Source organism: Rhinichthys klamathensis, unplaced genomic scaffold (genome assembly GCF_029890125.1).
Source record: "Rhinichthys klamathensis goyatoka isolate OS25496 unplaced genomic scaffold, OSU_Roscu_1.1 h1tg000262l_1, whole genome shotgun sequence".
NCBI lineage: Eukaryota > Metazoa > Chordata > Actinopteri > Cypriniformes > Leuciscidae > Rhinichthys > Rhinichthys klamathensis.
Genome location: NW_026606783.1, coordinates 1,506,128 through 1,523,838, shown reverse-complemented (window position 1 = coordinate 1,523,838; position 17,711 = coordinate 1,506,128). Strand labels below are relative to the sequence as shown.

At 38.9% G+C, this 17,711-nt stretch overlaps 1 protein-coding gene across 3 annotated transcripts in view; it reads right to left on the bottom strand.

The window, feature by feature from the left end:
- The window catches only part of cadm4 (cell adhesion molecule 4), a 171,019-nt gene that overhangs the window by 31,509 nt on the left and 121,799 nt on the right, over nucleotides 1-17,711 (bottom strand). The window contains exon 1 of one of the 3 annotated variants that reach the window (XM_056267616.1): nucleotides 10,695-11,183. The exons of 1 other annotated variant lie outside the window; for it this stretch is intronic. In XM_056267616.1, coding sequence (XP_056123591.1) covers nucleotides 10,695-10,776 — 82 coding nt within the window. In that variant the 5' untranslated portion in view covers nucleotides 10,777-11,183. Of the gene's footprint in view, nucleotides 1-10,694; nucleotides 11,184-17,711 lie in introns of those variants that run through there. One more of the 3 variants, XM_056267618.1, reaches the window with a different exon arrangement.

The following is a 17,711-nucleotide window of genomic DNA, read 5'->3' as shown; positions in this document are numbered from 1 at the left end:
AGAAAAAGAAAGAAAATGGTCCTAATTAAGTGCTGGTAAGACCAATAGCATCGTTATCTTTATCCATTACTGTGGGCTGACACACTTCTCTCTTCCATCTGCTCGATCTGACATCCAGCTTGTGAAAGCGTCGGTAATGACGGCTCTTTTGAGAGAACGAACTCAGATCAGTCATACGCAAGCAACACAGAACAACTAATGGCACTTTCGCTGCTAAAATGAACACATCATAGTTGAAGGTAATGTCTAGTGCATGTTCTGGGTGACGCTGGTGTATTGTTGATGTTTATTTTAGCAGTATGGAGTAGGTTGAACATGAGGTCATCACCACTGGCCTGTGTGAGCATGTTGACCCACCACAGCAGCACATCATTAGCAGTGTTCTTCGTAGAGAGCCTGTCTCTGGTGGTCTGTAATGATTCGCAACCCTGACACCACGTTCATCCCCAGAACAGACTCCATGTGATGACATCAGAAGGATCACTAGGGTAAAACTGACACATCGGCTGATTCGCTGAGACCTGTCTCCTCCATCTCTCCACTCACCTAGCTAGGACAGGATGTCTGACATGCTCAGACTGACATGTTACAGACTTGCTGTATGACAAGAAGTCTGTATATAGCTTGAGCTTAGAACCAACAGTAACTCGAGCATTGTACAGATGACTCATTTCACACCGTTAAAAAAAAAATGATGTGGAGAAGGTGAAGGGTGTTTCATTAACTATAGACGCTTCTGTTCCTGGGATTGATTTTTATTAGAACTAGCATTTCTCTAGATGTTTTTTTATTTAATTTTGTCATATAAATGTCACATTAAAACTGCCTTGGATACTTTTCCATTTATTTTATTTAGCTACTTTTCAAAACCCTTTTATGTATATTTTATTTTACTTTCGTCTATGGAACTATGGATACTAATTAATATAACCCAAAAAAGCGAAATCATCATAAATCATTTTAACTCTTTTCCCGGCATTGACGGAAATTTCCGGCTTTCCGTGTTTTCACTGTTATACGGTAGGGGCGCTATTAGGCATCTTCTGAAACAGTAAAGAATCTCCAAATCAAAAGACGTGAAGAAGAAGCAGAAACATGTAAAATAATGCGATCATCAACATTGAACAGCATATAAATCAAAACTCCCTAATGTAAGCTTTGGGGGAGTTGATGGACTCAATCTACTCCTCTATGTTTTGATCATCGTTCTGAATCTAGACGTAGTCTTTGACAAAAACGCGTTTTTCTCAGCTTTTTGCTCAAAAAGTTGTTTTTATTTATTAAACTTACCCACATGCAAGTGTTAATTTAAAAAAGAATGCAACTCTCTTTCAACTTTCCCTCAGTATCATTTCCACCATAACCAACAATTTTGCAACTAGTAATGTTAGTGTGCTTATTTTATCTCAAGCTTGTCACTATCCTTGGTAAATAGGACACAGTGTGAACAATATCTTTATTATACATAGGCCTTATTTCCAATCAAGCTGCAATTTGACCAAATTATATAAAAGTGTGAAAATATTAGTTCACGAAAAAGTGTTATTCTATAATGTCTATCTAATGTTGTACCATTGGTAGTGTAAAAACTAACTATAGTGAATTTTTTCCCCTCAAGGTCAAAAGTGCTCAAAGCTCTCCAACAAAATAATGTTAAGATTGCTTCCAAACATTTCATCAGGACCTCGTGGTTATAGAGGACGTCTCAGAGAGAAACGATTAGGATTAGGAATTTGTGGCGTGCTTGATGAGAGCGAAAAGAGACAAAAGACAAAGTTCAGAAGCGAAATAAAGGAGAGTCTATAAAGGTGTGAGACGGCATCCTCCGTCACCCGTTGGCCTGCTCATCTGGCTTCATTTAAATTTAATTCTGTCAGGCTCTATCCATCTCAAAGTACCCTTGTCTTGAATTCAGCGTGGAGGGAGAGTGGGTTAATAAAACATTGACAGGTGAGGTATTGAGCAGAAATCAAAAGGCAAGAACAGAGAAGAAAATGAGAGACAGTGACTGAGGACGTCCTGAAATTTTGCACAATTGCCATTGTAATTGTAGCCATTATTATTTCTGTCTTCTACATCAATATTGTGATTCATATCACGACAATCGGCACTGCCATTGCTATCCCAATTATTATTCTAATGACTGTTATTACTCAGCACTCGGGCGGCCGCAGACTTGGCCGCCATTGTTTTAATGGCTCCTAATTGTTCCAACAGCACTATACATCAAGAGAAGGTCTGTGAATGCATAGGAGGCAATTAAAAACCTAATTCAAACCTAACAGAACTCAAACAAGTGTGGCCAAATTCCCAACAAAAGTATCTAAATGTGTTTGACTGAGAAGTCAAACAAAACATGGCTAATTGAGCATTCGTTAAATGCACTCTGACGCACGCCAGCTGTCTCCTCTTCATGTGAATGACCGAAATGAAGGGATGCAAACGGAGAAACAAATGGTACGGAGGGAGGGGAGCGTGCCGTGAGGCCTATACGGCATTCGAGAAACTCGCCAACTCGCTGATGGAGGTGGAAAGACATCAAGCGAGATGTAGAGGGAGGCACAGGGCAGGAGAAAGACAGCTGCGGGTTTTGGACACATTTGCAGCTGCCAGGAACATAGCGGAGGGGCGGTCGAGTCCACTACACAAGCTTGAGCATTACAACTTGCGTGGGATTTGTTTACGGTCGTATCTGTATTGTGGGCACGCAAGTTTATGAGCCAGGCGAAAAACAACAAGAAACCGCAGATGGATTCATCTTGACCCTATTAGAATCAAACCATAATAAAATACACAACATGCTCACAATTGGATTAAGTGTGAAAGTAAAGTGATCGATTACAGGCCGGCGTACTGATGGTATGAGAAGCAAATAAATAAAGGAGGTTGGGGTGGAGTGGGGGGGTGGGATGTGGAGGAGAACTTCATGATTTGGCCAGATGAGGGCGACATATTAATGCACACAAACTGCACAAATCTTTGTCCACAAGAAAAAAGGTAGAATGAGCAAATAAATAATTTATTAAATAAGTGAGTTGAAATATTAATAATATATAATATAAATCTGAAATATAAATATTATAAACTCCACCTTTATATTTTCCTCTGACTACATTGTTAGTATTGAAAAAAAAATTGTCTGAAAAATTGTGAGATTTATTCCATCTGAAAAGTTTTAGGTTAAAGTCCCTCTGTAGTCAACCATTTTATCCCTTAAAACTCATCTTTGATCATCAAAATTACATATTTAAATGTTTTTATACTTCATGCTTTTAAAATAGCTTCAATGTAACTCTACACCCTTGCCTCATTTAGTATACGCGTTTCTATGAATATGTAAATTAGCCCCGCCTCCACTCGCTCACACCAGTTTGTTGATGATCACACGTTGACGGGATTGGTTACAAGGCAGTTTGTGATGTAAGAACCGCGTTTTTGAGACTGTTTTTGGTTCACTGCAGTTTTAAGAAGAATACTCCGGAATGGTGTTGACATGAATTTGCACATGGCTGTCTTTAAAGCATGTTAAAAACACCACATAGACACAATAAAAACAACATTAAATATGTTCTTTTATCTTTTTGTTAACCGAGAATATGGGAACACATTCATTCATTTAAATGTGTACCATAACAAATTTGTTTTTATTTTGAAACTAAGTTACAGACCCTTGGGGTTCAATAAGTTTACAATAATTAGGAGGTGATCTTACCCAAACCTGTCTGATTTACTCTTTTGGAGAGCACAAAAGAAGATATTCTGAAGTCTGAACTATTTTGTCCCTTCAATGAAAGTCAGTTGGGTCAAAAACAACAACTCTTTAAAATATTATTTTTGTGTTTGTTTTTGTGTAGTCATACAGGTTTAGTTGAAGGTTAGTAAAGTGATCTAATTTTATGTACAATCATTTTTGGATGAGTTGTCCCTTTAAGGTAAGACATCTTTCCCCATCTTCTCCTACTAAGAAAGCAGCAGTAAATTATGGAGGTGAGTTGAATTTAGTGTCTTGGTAGAACGCCAGATACAGAGCTGGCGTATAATGAGCAACTGCCCTGCTCGAGATTAACAGTATACAGTGGAGCCACCAGCCTCACACACACACACAGTAGACATACATAACATAACACATTTATTACTGAATTAGCAGACAACCAGGCAGAGGATGAGGACGTCCTAGGAGATCCACGTCAAAGTTTAACAATACTAGCACTGTCGAGACTTTAAGACGTCCTTTGATTCTGTCCTTTAATCCAATTACACTTCAGTCTTTCAGTCTCGCTCTGGGAGCACCTGATATCTTCGTAACTCATGAGTCACTCATCACTGTTTTATTTTTCCAGGCATAATTCTGTACAACATGAAGCCAGAACCCAGAAGTCACCCAAACTGTGACTGTGATGCTTCAGGTAATCGGTAAGCAAGCAGCTTTGGTGGAAAAGCTGACGGACTGAGATTCTATGCTTCTATCTTTATACAGTAAATCTCTTTCTTTCACTTCGTGGTCTAAAATTAAAACTATCTCTCTGAAGAATCTCTCTCTCTGCCAATCATATCCGGTTAAAAAAAACATAAATAATATATAATTCCTTGCAAATCCCCTCTCTTCTTTTTTTTATCTCAATCTGACACTCGCTTATTCCTGGTCTTCCCCATGCAGTTCCGTTTCCCTCAGCACCTTGTCTCTTCTCCAATCCGGCATATTTCTATCCCCTGCCCTTCTTTTCTCTGTTCTTTTCTTTTCGTCGCTCTCTGCTCTTCTCTAAAACTCATAATTCCCTCTCATACCGCCTGCTTTTCCTCACTAATCTCATTCCCTTTCGCTTTCACACCTACACAGGCTCCCCCACATTCTCTTTCTCTTTCCTTCATTTTCCCCTCGCTTTTCTCGTCTTCAACCCCATAACCCTCACGCTATGCTCCCTTTTCCTCTGTAACTGGCTTCATCCGTCACTTGTTTCCTCTGGGTTTTTTTTTTCGTTACCTTCCCTAACTTTTCCACTGCGTCTCTCCCCTACTTTACATTTCCTTAACTTTCCTCCTCTTTATCTTCCCACCATGAATTCCTCATCATCTCTTTCGTGTTTCTCTCACTCTCTCTGTGCTAACTCTCCAGCAAGAGGCCTGTTTATTTCCATCTCTCCCTTCAGAAATGTGATTTGTTCTGCAGCTCAGGCTCGCAGTATAATCATCCAGCTTTGTCCAGGCGGGCGAGAGAGAGAGAGAAGGAGCGGGGGAAAAAAGGGAAGGTGGGAGTGAAAAGGACACGCAAAAAGCGAACAGAGGAGAAAATGGACTGAACATCCATCTCTTGTCTCTTTGTTCCACTCGTCTAATTACATCCATGCTCTTGCTTTTCTATATTCTCTCTCTTGTCTGTGTCCTTTTTCTAAAGCGGAACTGTACAAAATGAGCGGTTCGTTGAACTTAAAAAATAATGAAGGACATGCAAATGGCTTTCTTGAATGCATTTACTTAATTACTATACCTAATTATTTTAAGTAAACGTCTTGACTGAACTGGAAATGTCAAACTGCTGTGACTAAAAATCTGCCATCATTGTAATAATTGGCTATTTAGATCGAAAGTTCACAGTAATTTTTCCCTCATTAAATAGTTTTACACAAAGAACTAAACAGACAGAGAAAAATACTTCAGACGTTTTAGTTGTCGTTTTATTTATATGGAGTAGGTTTACCTGAGGGCCACCATTTTGAGATCACATGACCAGCTGAATAATACTCAATTTAGTCCTGCAACCTCTGTTACTGGACACTTTTACTTGTGAAATCAAATCCGCTTCATCCACACCACTAGGTGTCAAAATAAGCCCAAAACGACAACATTAGTAAAAAGTTACTGGCCGTTTCTCAATATGCGTTCTTGTCTGTACTTGTGTTCTTGTGGACATGTGAAATGTCATCAGTCGCTGCCCAAGTACTGTTCCAATTCAAAGTTCACATCTAGCCAAGTCCAGTTCAAATCCCCGGGTGTGTTCTTGATCCGCCCCTTTTATCGAGGATACATCGAGAGGTGACTTGTGCGGACTTGAGACAGCCAGGCATCGCAGAATGCATCTCGCACCAACCAGCAAGTGTCAATAGCAGAGCAGAAAATCAGCGTAATTCAAAAATAGATACTACTGTTATTGTGTTACAAAATTTAGTTATAAGAGTTTTTCAGGCGAGAATGTAGTTTATTAATAAAGATAGAGCCTATTAGAAGTTTTCGGAGTTGTGAGATCCAGGCGATCACCGGGCTCTCAGCGCTCATTAACCCCTCCTGGAACAACCTTTCCTCGGCTAGTCCTTCTGACATTTGCCGTTGGCTCTGATGTCTATAGTCTAGTGGTTAAACATGAGATATAATTCGTCTTGTGTATATCTAACGGGCGATCTTTGGTCTCATTAATCTGTAATTTGTTCCCTGGCAAACCGGTTTGGCTGAGGACAAAGTGAAGTTTCATAACTTTATATGTTTAGGCTATTTAACTTTAATATTGTAGCCTAATAGAGAGCTGACTTATGTGTTTGATTGAATCGTTTGCTTTATTTCTTATTGCATAGCTTCCTATACCTTTTAGGCTACTTATCGCAATAATGATTTATCAATCATTAAAACTGACATTTAACAAAAAGAGACCAGGTTGTGTCATTTTATTTCATTATACATGTACATAGTGAAGAGGATCAGAGACAATATGCACATATTGCCTTAACTACATGTAGTTCAGGCAATATGTGCAAATGTACTCTGATTCTCTTCACTGTATGTACAATTGTTTCCTTCAATTTCTTTAATCTGTTCAATATGAAGTGCTTCATCATGTCTTCTATGAGAAATGCACGCCACAAAGAGTAAAGAGCTAACCAACTAACTGATCAACAGAACAGTTTTTTTTTTTGGTCCATACAATAAAAATCAATGGGGTCTAATGTTGCTTGGACCCCAACTTTCTTCAAAATGTCTTCTACTGTTGCACGGCAAGTCATAATGGTTTGAAACAACACGAGGGTCATTTTCATTTTTGGGAGAACTATTACTTTTTTAAAAAAAGTAAGTAAAACAAGAAAATCTTTGGATATATTAATAAGTATTTACTTTAAAAGTGTCTTGACGCTCCAAACATTTTCTTCCATTCAAAATTTCATTGTCTGTTTATGATGTTTATTCTTTCATTCCCTGTTCCATCGTTCCATCAGTGATATCTCGCTCATGTCCACCCTTATCTCTTCCTCGCGGCGTAACCGCTGCGCTCTCTTTCTTTTGACCTTCATGTTTTACACTCCTCTGTTCCATCACCATATTTCAGTCATATCACTCTCTCCTCACTCCATTTCGTCCCTCTCTTTCTCCCTCAAACCATCCATTTATTCTGTCCCTGATATCCTCGGATTCTTTATGCGTGTGCGGACATTTCTGCGTTTTCAGAGCAGTGTGGAGACCCCCGCGTGTTCCTGACATTCTGTTTCGAGGCGCTGCAGAGACATTTACAGTCGGCCATAACAAAAGGGGCTTACGGGAAATTTACAGGGCAATTACACCAGGCTAGCCTGGGAGAGTTAGCCTACAGCCAGCGCAGAAATCCAGACCTTCACAATTCCTCACATACACACACTCATCCTGTCATCCTGGCTCACATCCCCAGCAGCATCTCACATTCAACTGCAAAAGAAAAAAAATGCTTTATTGGCGAGAATTACATAACAGCATATTCTGCCAAGGCTAAAGACCCATTCTTTATCTCTCTCTCTCTCACTAACACACACACTGTTGCAGAGAATGGCTTTTTGTTGCTGAGATTATGAATATACAGCCGGATTCAAATGCCTGAGACCACTGAAATTGCTTCTATTTAGCATTTTTCTAATTTAATACTTTTCTCCCCACTACAAATTATATTATCAGCATAACGGTTTGAGTGAAATGTTGAATTGAAAAATTAATTTAATGACTTTCAGAATGACTTCGTATTTGTATGAACCACTTTCGCTTCAATGACAGCAGCACTCGGGCTGCATGAACTCCACTAGTTTGTATTAAATCTTATGATCATGTAACAAAGGTACTTCCAGCAAGCAGCGCTCCAAGATGTTTTTCTTGATTAATTTTACATCTTAATTTTATGTTTGAATTAGACTTTCAACATGGACTGTAGACTTTTGCTCTCGCTGACAACGAGGCCCATCGCCCCAGATTTGATGTTATTAAAAGGCAGAGGAAAACACAGAAGGAAGTCTGAAGTATAGACAGACTGTCATCTCAACCAGAGGTAGTGAGTCACCGAGAAATGGAACAACAATGACCTTGCTGAGCAAATGCTTAGGGAAAAACAGCAATTACACCATAAAATGGCCAATCTCAGCTTTCCTTGACGTTTCTCTTCAATGCGTGCGTGTTCTCTTTAACTGCAAAAGTCTCTGAATGAATTTGAGGTTATCCTCCATAAATCCACTGTCATATCTCCTTCTTTCATTCTTGTCCCTACAGAGCCTGTATTCTTGCTCGTTTCGTCCCATTCTCCCCACTGTTACACTGCAGTTTCCTTCCTCCCCAGTGTTCTGCTCATTTTAATGGTTCTATTAACAATTCCCTCTAAACTTCAGGCTCTTGTTTTACCACTCTCCTCTCTTCCTATCTTTCTATAAGACCGCCTGTTCTCTGCTCGAGTTTTCCACATGCCACTACTCTTCTTTGCTTCTTTATGTTTGTAACGTTACTGCGGTAGAAATAGCGATGAGGCTGGATCCAGACGCTGTGTGTCTTTATTAACAAACTACAAACTTAGACAGGAAATAGGATACAAGGACTTAGAAACAGGATTCAAGGATTCAGAAATAACCAACGGTAACATCTAACATACATTCAACAACTCACAAAGACAGGGCAGAAACACAGGGCTTAAATAATCATGGACAAACGAGCTAACAAGATAAGAAGGGGGCGTCGGGAATAACGAGAAACACCTGGGAGAACTAAAAGACAGGACAGGGAACCACTGAACACGAAAAGACAAGACACAAAAACCCACATCATGACAATGTTCCGCCTTCCTCTCTGCCGACCTTCATCTAATTTGTTACACAAGTTATATTTATTTAAATGAGGGCTTGCACGAATAATCATTTTACTAGTGGATCAAGTAGTCAAATGTTTGCCTTACATAAAAGAAAAAATCTAATTTCCACATTTCTTAAAATGACAACCAACATTTTGCAGATAAAATGCAAGAAAACAATTTAATCCATATAGTGCATCAATTTTCCTATTACTAAATAGGACATTTAAATAAATAACAAATAAATAAATAGGAAATTATTTCTCCTATGATTAAACTGCGACTGAACACGTGAGAACTCACTCCTCCATGGTGAATAAATTGTCATCCAAATGCATTTTTTTTTTATTACTGAGGAGCCAAGGAAATGTATTTTTACAGATGTCCCCATCAGAAACAACTACTGTCCAAATAGGGCTGTAACATCTGACTTTCTGTATAAAGGAGTTCACATGCCAACGTCAAAAATGTATATGATTAGTGACCTAGGAGTAGTGCATAATCTGAAATACTTCAAGGGTTTGAGATTGAAATTGTGACACCAAAAAGATGATAATTATATAAGAATATAATGATTAACGTTATGGAAGATTAACAATAAACGGACAATTTTAAAATGATATACTATTTTGTCTAAAATAAATCAATAAATCAATTGTTATAAATGCATGCAAATTTGACTTCACAACAATATTGAGATTGGATAACGATTACATTTAACAATGTTTTTAAATTATTGGTGTTTTAGTGAGCGTTAAATGATGCTAAGGGTAATCTAAATGTAAAAACAGGAAAAATGTACATGTTTACGATTAAACCTCCAAAAACATTATTTGGTTAATTGATAATTAAGAAGCAAAGTGTTTGTCTAAAACTTTGCAGCAGTTTAAACTCAAATCAAGTACAGCCAATTCTATCATCATCTACCCACCCTCACGTCGCTCCAAACTCATATGCCTTTTTTTCTGCTGGAACACAAATGCAAATGCAAATGCAAGTTGATCACTAGCTGTCAAGTCCTTGCTTTATTTCAAGAGCTTATAAGGTTGGGATTTGAAACCGGTTCTTTTGCATGCTAAACAATCTATTGTATCTAGCATTTACATTTTAAACTGGTAATTTGTATAAAAAAAAAAAATTAAAAAAAAAACTTTTTTAATGTATTTTCTCGCCTGGGGCATCGAGTGAGTCAAGACTTCCACTAGTGCCCATTTAAAAAAGAGAAGGGAAAAGATGCATGATACCACTATTTTCTGTCTTTTTGTCTTTGGTCCACACTTCTCTCTGATCCTTCAATCATAAATCTGCCAGCTGTCTCTGCCTCCACTTTCCCTCTATCCTCTTTTCTCTTCACATGCACATCTCTTCCCTCCCTCCCTCTCATAAATTATCTTCCTCTAAGGCGTAGTGAGAGAGAAGGACAGAGAGAAGTGTCTGAGGAGGAGATGGGGACTGTCGAAAATAAAGAGAGAGGGAGAGGCCGAGACTGAGATGAGAAAGATGAAGAGAAATGAAAGTATAGCTTCGAGTTTCATAAGGTTACAGACAGAGGGAGAAAGATTCATTTCAAGGTGTGCTGAGAAATTACAGAGAGAAACGAGACCGATGGAGAAGTAAAGCAGGGAATGTGACGACTCACGGCAGAGGGAGAGCAGAACGAGTGACCGCAGCAGGAGGGATGGAGCGGAGGAGAGGAGGAGAGATCGCTGGCCTGGTGTCATTGTGTATTGAGACTCGGTAGTTGATCAATGAGTCCTCTGTGGCTGATGACTGCACAATTCAGCACACGCTACACAGCAGACAGCTGAAACTGCAGCAAAATTACTACACTAAACACCAGTGCTCCTTAAGTGCAGTGTTAACCGAATCACTTTAGCGGCTGCGTTTTAATCCTCAAGCAACTAATATCGCATTCGCTAATAACCAGCCGAAGGCGGCTAATTAAAACAATCTGATCCACACATTCAAGAATAAAAAGAAACTCGTATCGTGTGGCAATTTCCACACTTAACTTTACCGTCAAGCTACTTATTAGCACTCAAGCTTAAATAATACAAAACACTTATGGAGTAGTCCTGTTTTAGATATTATACTTGTTATGCAGAAGGCTGTTGTGTTTATATCTGAAACGGTAGCCAACTAACCACATCACAGATTTGGATCCCACAAAAGGTTTCGCTAATCTTGTCTTTCTCTTTACACCTAAGTTTGTTTTTCTCGTTCGTGATGAGGCAGAGCCTGCTGAGATTCACCTCGTCATTTTACGCACCTCGTGCCAGAAAGACACCGTGATAAGGCAAACACAGTCTGGTTCATTGAAACAATCACAAATCAATGTGCTATCTAGTCTCAACAACGGTTGTAGGCGCCAAACAATCTGTTTTGTGTTCTATAAGCAACTCTATAACCAATCCAACATGGAATTGAAGTTGAGACTGAAATATTAAAAGGTTCTGCTCTATAACACTGAAAAGCAGAAGTCCAGCTTGATCCTTAACAAAGAGCTACGTGTTATAAAGCCCAGAACAGCAGTTCATACTAGTGTTCCAAGCACACCGTGATACTGAGCACAGCCAGGATCCTCACTAACACACACAGTGATTGGCAAGGCTGATATTCTCTGTGTGGGAGCACAACTCCAGATCTGAGCCTCAGGTAACTGCCTGATTCCATTTGATTTTCCCCAAAAGTCGTCACGCAACTTTCCTACTTCCACTAAGGTCGGGTCAACCACTAAGTTAATCCATCTCTCCTCTCCTTTCTTGATCTGTCCTTTTGTGGATGGTCCTTTAATTCCTTGAAACTTAGTTTCTTTGCTTTCACATCTTCTACTTGTAGTCCAAAACTCATCGAGTTATCTGCTTGATGTTTGTATAACCTCTCTTGAAACTGCAAAGACAAAATTTGGGAGGACCCTTTTATACTTGAGTGTGTGCGTACTGGCAGATGCATATCCCACATATCGTTATTTTGGTAAAGGGCAGGGGAGGGTATGAGTCCACAATAGAACTCATTCAGAAAGCAAAACAGTCAGGCAGTCAGTCAGTGAGCTTCACTGTCTTTCAGTCTTTCTTCTACAGTTTGTTTTGTCTTGCTAAGCTCTCTGGGTCATCAGCTTCTTTCTGATCAGTCTTTATCTGTCTGGCACACAGAGAGTCTTCACCAGGTCACGAGGGGCCATTCTAAATGAATGAGGCTTATTTTGTGATGTGCTGTACATTCTGTATTATACTATGCAATGTGCGCATAAATGCGTGAGTCTGTGAGTATTCATGTATGAACAGTATCCAGTGTGTGCACAGGGGACTGTGGGAGAGGAAAGCAAGATTGAGTGAATGTGTACAGACTACAGTCAATTAGTAGATTCATTCAAAGAAATTTAACTCAGGTTCTGCATTCTGAGTTATTCCACCGTGGTCCACAAAATAAATAAAAATATCCATCCACCTATCAGCCTATCTATCAATCAATCAATCCATCCATCCACCCATCAACTATCCACCTATCCTCCCACACATCCATCCATCCACTTACCTACCAACCTACCCTTGCCTCCATTCATCTACCTAAACTAAACTAAACTGCACGTGATTTGGCAAAGGCTGTGATTATTTTATGCGCAGCTTGTCAGTGCAGCACGGCTGATCGGTAGTAAATGCTGCTCCATCTGAACACCAGGGGGCGCTCTCGTGCAGATACTCCAAATATGCCCCGCAGAAGTACTATAAAGGCCCCGATATACTTCAAGTGAAATTGAAGAACGAACTGATGTGACGTCATTTCGAACAAAATCAGTTCGAAACAGCTTGTCAAAGCGAACTTTTCCGGAAAGATTACGTAATAGGTAGGTGTGCGCGGAGGCTCCGCCTTCTTTCACGTGGAAATCTTTTCCAGTTCATTTCTCCTCACAAGTCAGTTGAGATTAGATGTAATCTGCGAGTGAAAACATGAACACATGTGAGTATATCAGGGCCTTAATGCACGTCATTCCAGTTTATTCGCTGTTCCTAAATAAACAGAAGATTGAAACGCTTTAATTGATTAAACATGATTAATAAACACATGACTATGACAATATATGGTTTATCTGAGTTTTTTAAGCCTTCTCTGGTAATTTTCATGATAATAAAGTATATTTATACTTCAAGGCTAATCAACATAGCCTTTATCACTGTATAGAATACTATGAAATAATATATTGTGTGCCTTATTCTGTGTAAGAAGCCACATCATCTCACAGAAGGATGCTCAACTGTCGCTATAAGGTGAGTTTGCAGTAAAAACATGCTATTAAATGTCTTTTGTTGGACAAGAGCACCATCCATCAACCTTCCCACCTACTGACCAATCAATCACCAATCCATCCGTCCACCCTCCGATCCACCATCCATCCATCCACCCACTTACCTACCCATCCACTTACATATCCACCTACCTATCTACCTACCTATCCATCCACCCATCCATCCCCCTAAAAAGTTTGAAACCTAAAGGCATTTTTAACTTAATATAAAACGTAATTTTGTCACTGCAACAGATACATGTTTTCGCTGCACACCCCTGGAAAACGCTAACTAGTTTAATACTTTTCTGGATGACTACTACATCTCTGCACAGTCAAGTGCATCTATATAAAAAAGTCACTTTTGTTGAAGCAAAGATGTCATTTAATGTCATCTTCTCACCCTTATTATTACGCTCTAATACTGCTGATGCGGCCGTGTGTGTATTCATTACAGTTGAATGGCAGCGCAAGACTGTGTCCACAGTGCATCTTCCTGTTCCTCTATCCTCATTTGCATCCCAATAATTTTTTTATCCATTGGCACCACAGCAGACCAAATGTTGCCAAAGCACTTAAGGGATATGAGTTAACAGTTGCATGAGGGTAATGTTTAAAACTCACACATGATTCATACACACTCTGACTGCTTGTGATACCGTAGACATTAAAGCACTTAAAACTTAATCCAGCACAAACGGTTCAGTCCAGGAAACCCTTAGGCTGCAGGTGGGAAAGTGGGAGTCCGTGGGTGCAAGAATCCTGGTGCATCAGCAGAAAAGGTGCAGGATATTTTTGATGCTCTGATCCTGTGTTCTGCTTATCACAGATTAAATTTGCGTTTTGTCCTTCAGGCTATGTAATAATGCATGTGGGTGGGGGTGTGGTGAATTCAAGTCTCTTGGAGGAGAAGGAGGGCGTAGAGTAAGAGCGAGAGAGAGTGAAGCGAGTGTGCATGGCCCTGAGTGTGTGTGTGTGTGTATGGAAGACTTTCTTGGCCCTCTTTCGTTCTCTCTTTCCTTCTGAGTCTTGTTGTTTGTCAGTGCCAGGCTTTTATGCCAAGCCGGCAGCCATTACTCAATCAGACAGCTTCCTGTGAGCTCTTCTCATTAAAACCTCACACGAACTCTAAACCTATGAGCACAATTATCACCCTTTATACAAACACACGCGGAAACCCGGAGGCGCACGCACACAGTCGACTCGCAACGAAAACACAGACAAAACAGAAATCCAAGTCCTGCCAAAAGTCTCAGTTTGTGGGACGCTATTAAGGCTATTAAAGACTAACTAACCCCAGTCACCCTCCACACAGGCTGTTTACAGCACTGAACAGCTAAAATGCTCTATAACACCCATTCTGAACCGAATGTTACGAATCGTATCCATTATAATGAAGCTAAAGCTTTTACTGAAAAATATCTGATGTGCTGCAGAGCTACTATTATTTTTTCAGAAATAAAATACATTTTCTTACAAATAATATCATGTGTGTGTGAATATTTTTTCTAGAAATTGTATTACTAATGTACGTTCTGACCATAATATCAAATCCAACTTGATGTTTATGGACTCAATTTCTAAAAAATAAAATAAAATGATCAGGTTATATAATTTAGAATCAATTTATGAAATATTATCATTTAAAACAACCGTTTTCTATTTTAATGTATTTTAAAAAAAAATAGTCTTCAGTGTCACATGATCCTTCAGAAATCATTCTAATGCTAATTTGGTGATCAAGAAACATTTCTTATTATTATCAATGGTGAAAACAGTTGTGCTGCTTAATATTTTTGTGCAAACTGTGCTCCCCCACCCCGTGATTCCAAATATACATATATGTTTGTAACAATGTAAAAATCTTTACTGTAACTTTTGCTCAATTGAATGCATCCTTGGTGAATATTAATTTCTTTAAAAACGGTAATAAATAAATACAAAAATATACAACGTGCAGAGTGCTGCACAGAGACACAAATCAGTGACTCATTTCTGTTTCAACCAATTCATTTACATGAACCGCCCAAATGATTAAAAAAAAACGAATCGGATCGATTATCATTTGATCATTGCCTCAGCTCACTAGGCTGTAAAGCTGCATGTGCGATACAGTGTGACAAATATGATATAGCTGTTCTGACACACTACGCCGCTACTTATTCCCCAGCAGCTTGTTACTGGAAAAGCGACATTATTAATATGATAAATTGCTTGTGATATTGCTCATTTGTAAGTTTGTTCAGATAAAAACATCTGCTAAATGACTAAATGTACTGTAAATATAAGCTACTCTGCTTTGCAACATCAAAACCCGGTATCCACGTCACCAATACTAAAACTGATTGAATTTTGATCATTTTGATACAATTGATATATTAGTTGTCGCATCGAAGCCAAATCAAAGTCTAAGAGACTTGATTTGGTTTATAACATTTGTCTATTCAAAGAACGGTCAAGTTAGCATTGCAACTTTCACCTAGTAACTCACCAAACAATGGCAAGTACACACACGTGCAGAGATACAAACACACACTCGAATAAAGTTGGTCAACAGGAAGCGTGTTGTTGCAGGTTCTGAGAGCGTCGTCATGTGCTGTTTCTCACCGGGATCAGAGTCTATTGAGCAGTGCTGTATGTTGTTTATCAAAAGAAACAGGAGAGCGGGAACGTGATCATCTCACTGTTTTCTTCATCCCTTCTCATCTCGTCCCCATTCTGCCAGTTATCTATCAGCCCACAAAGGAACTATTTCTTTCCATATGATAACATAATCTTCCTTTTCTGTTCCTCTCTGAATAGTGCCCTTTAGTGGCTCTTTATCAACACAGTGTTTCTCTCTCTATCTCACTCTCTTTCTCTCTTCGACGACTTAGGCTGTCGCTCTATCTCTTTCTTTCTAAATAACTCTCCTTTTTTTTCCCCCTTCTGTGCCAGTGACCTTACAGCGGGGCTTTGAACCTTGCTCTTTCTTCCTCCCTCTCCATCATTCTCTCATTCTCTCCCTCGCGCACTCTCTTTCTCTCTCTCTAGAGGAAAATCACACACTCATCAGTTTTCCCCGCTTGGCTCTTGACGAGCAAAGTCGCAAGGAGAATATTAATGGACTTCAGCAACCAATTAACACCTAACTCACATAACAACCTTTTACACAAGGCAGCATGCTGGGAAAAGTAGGAGAGAGGGCAACAGAGTGAGAAAGAGAATGCAATACGAAAAAAAAAAGCTGTTTAATTTGACATTTATGTGGTGAGGATGGAGATGACGGAGGTGTCTGGAAGAGAATAGCGAGAGACGGAGCACATGATCGTGTTAAAACACGACAGAGGAGTGGGATGAGGAATCATGGGAAGTAACTGTAATCAAAATTAATCACGAGTTGTTCTTCTAGACCTATCCATACTTGAGAGTATTAGAGTGATTAAAATGAGTTCATTATTCAACTTGCATAATTAAATTCCAATTCCAATTAAATTACGAAGAAAAATAATGGAGAGGGATCTTATTGCTATTGTGAATGTGCACGATGAATCTAAAATGAGAGATCTGTTCAGTAATAGGGTCATATGTTATGGACTGGCACCTTCAAAAACCCTTTTTACAGTATTTTTAAATAAATAAATGAATAAAAATATAAAAAATAAGCAAATGGAAATCAGCAAATGAACAAAAGAAAATAAATAAATCACTTCAGGATTTATCAAAACTCCAGTTTTTCATCTGGATTGTGGTCATCTCGTTTATTTTGCGATATTACCTATAGTCAAATTCATGCAGACAAAACCAGACTGAATAGTCAATATAAACATAGAACAACTATTTAGATGTATACAGTCCAGAATAAATATACATGTTGAGAATCTAAATGTGGTGAAATGTTCTGGTAGAGCTGTGTCTTAAATCTAATTTCTTCTTTTGGGTTCTGAAACCCATAATGGCAACAGCACATCAGTAACATCTCCTCTGACCCAATACAAATCAAAGCAAATCAAATTACAAAACCAAAATATAAATGGCCTTGGAATACTGAAAGAATAAAACCAAATTATGAAACAAGTTGCAATGCCATTGGGCTTCAATGGCATTAATCTTCAATGAGATTATGAAATGTCAGAATATGTCGTCACTGTCAAAGACACTGAATATCGATTTCCTTAATGCAACCTAACTGTCAGAGACGTATGACATAGATGTACAGAATATCTCTCCATTCTCAGACATACAAAAATACAGACAGCACTGTAAGAATAAGGCTTCTGCAAACACTGTATTGAATTGAAGAGTTGTCAGAAAAAGTGTGATAGTCACTGAGCTATTTTTAATAGACCTTTTGTCTCTCTTAGTTTTGTTTACACTAGAGATAACTATAGTACA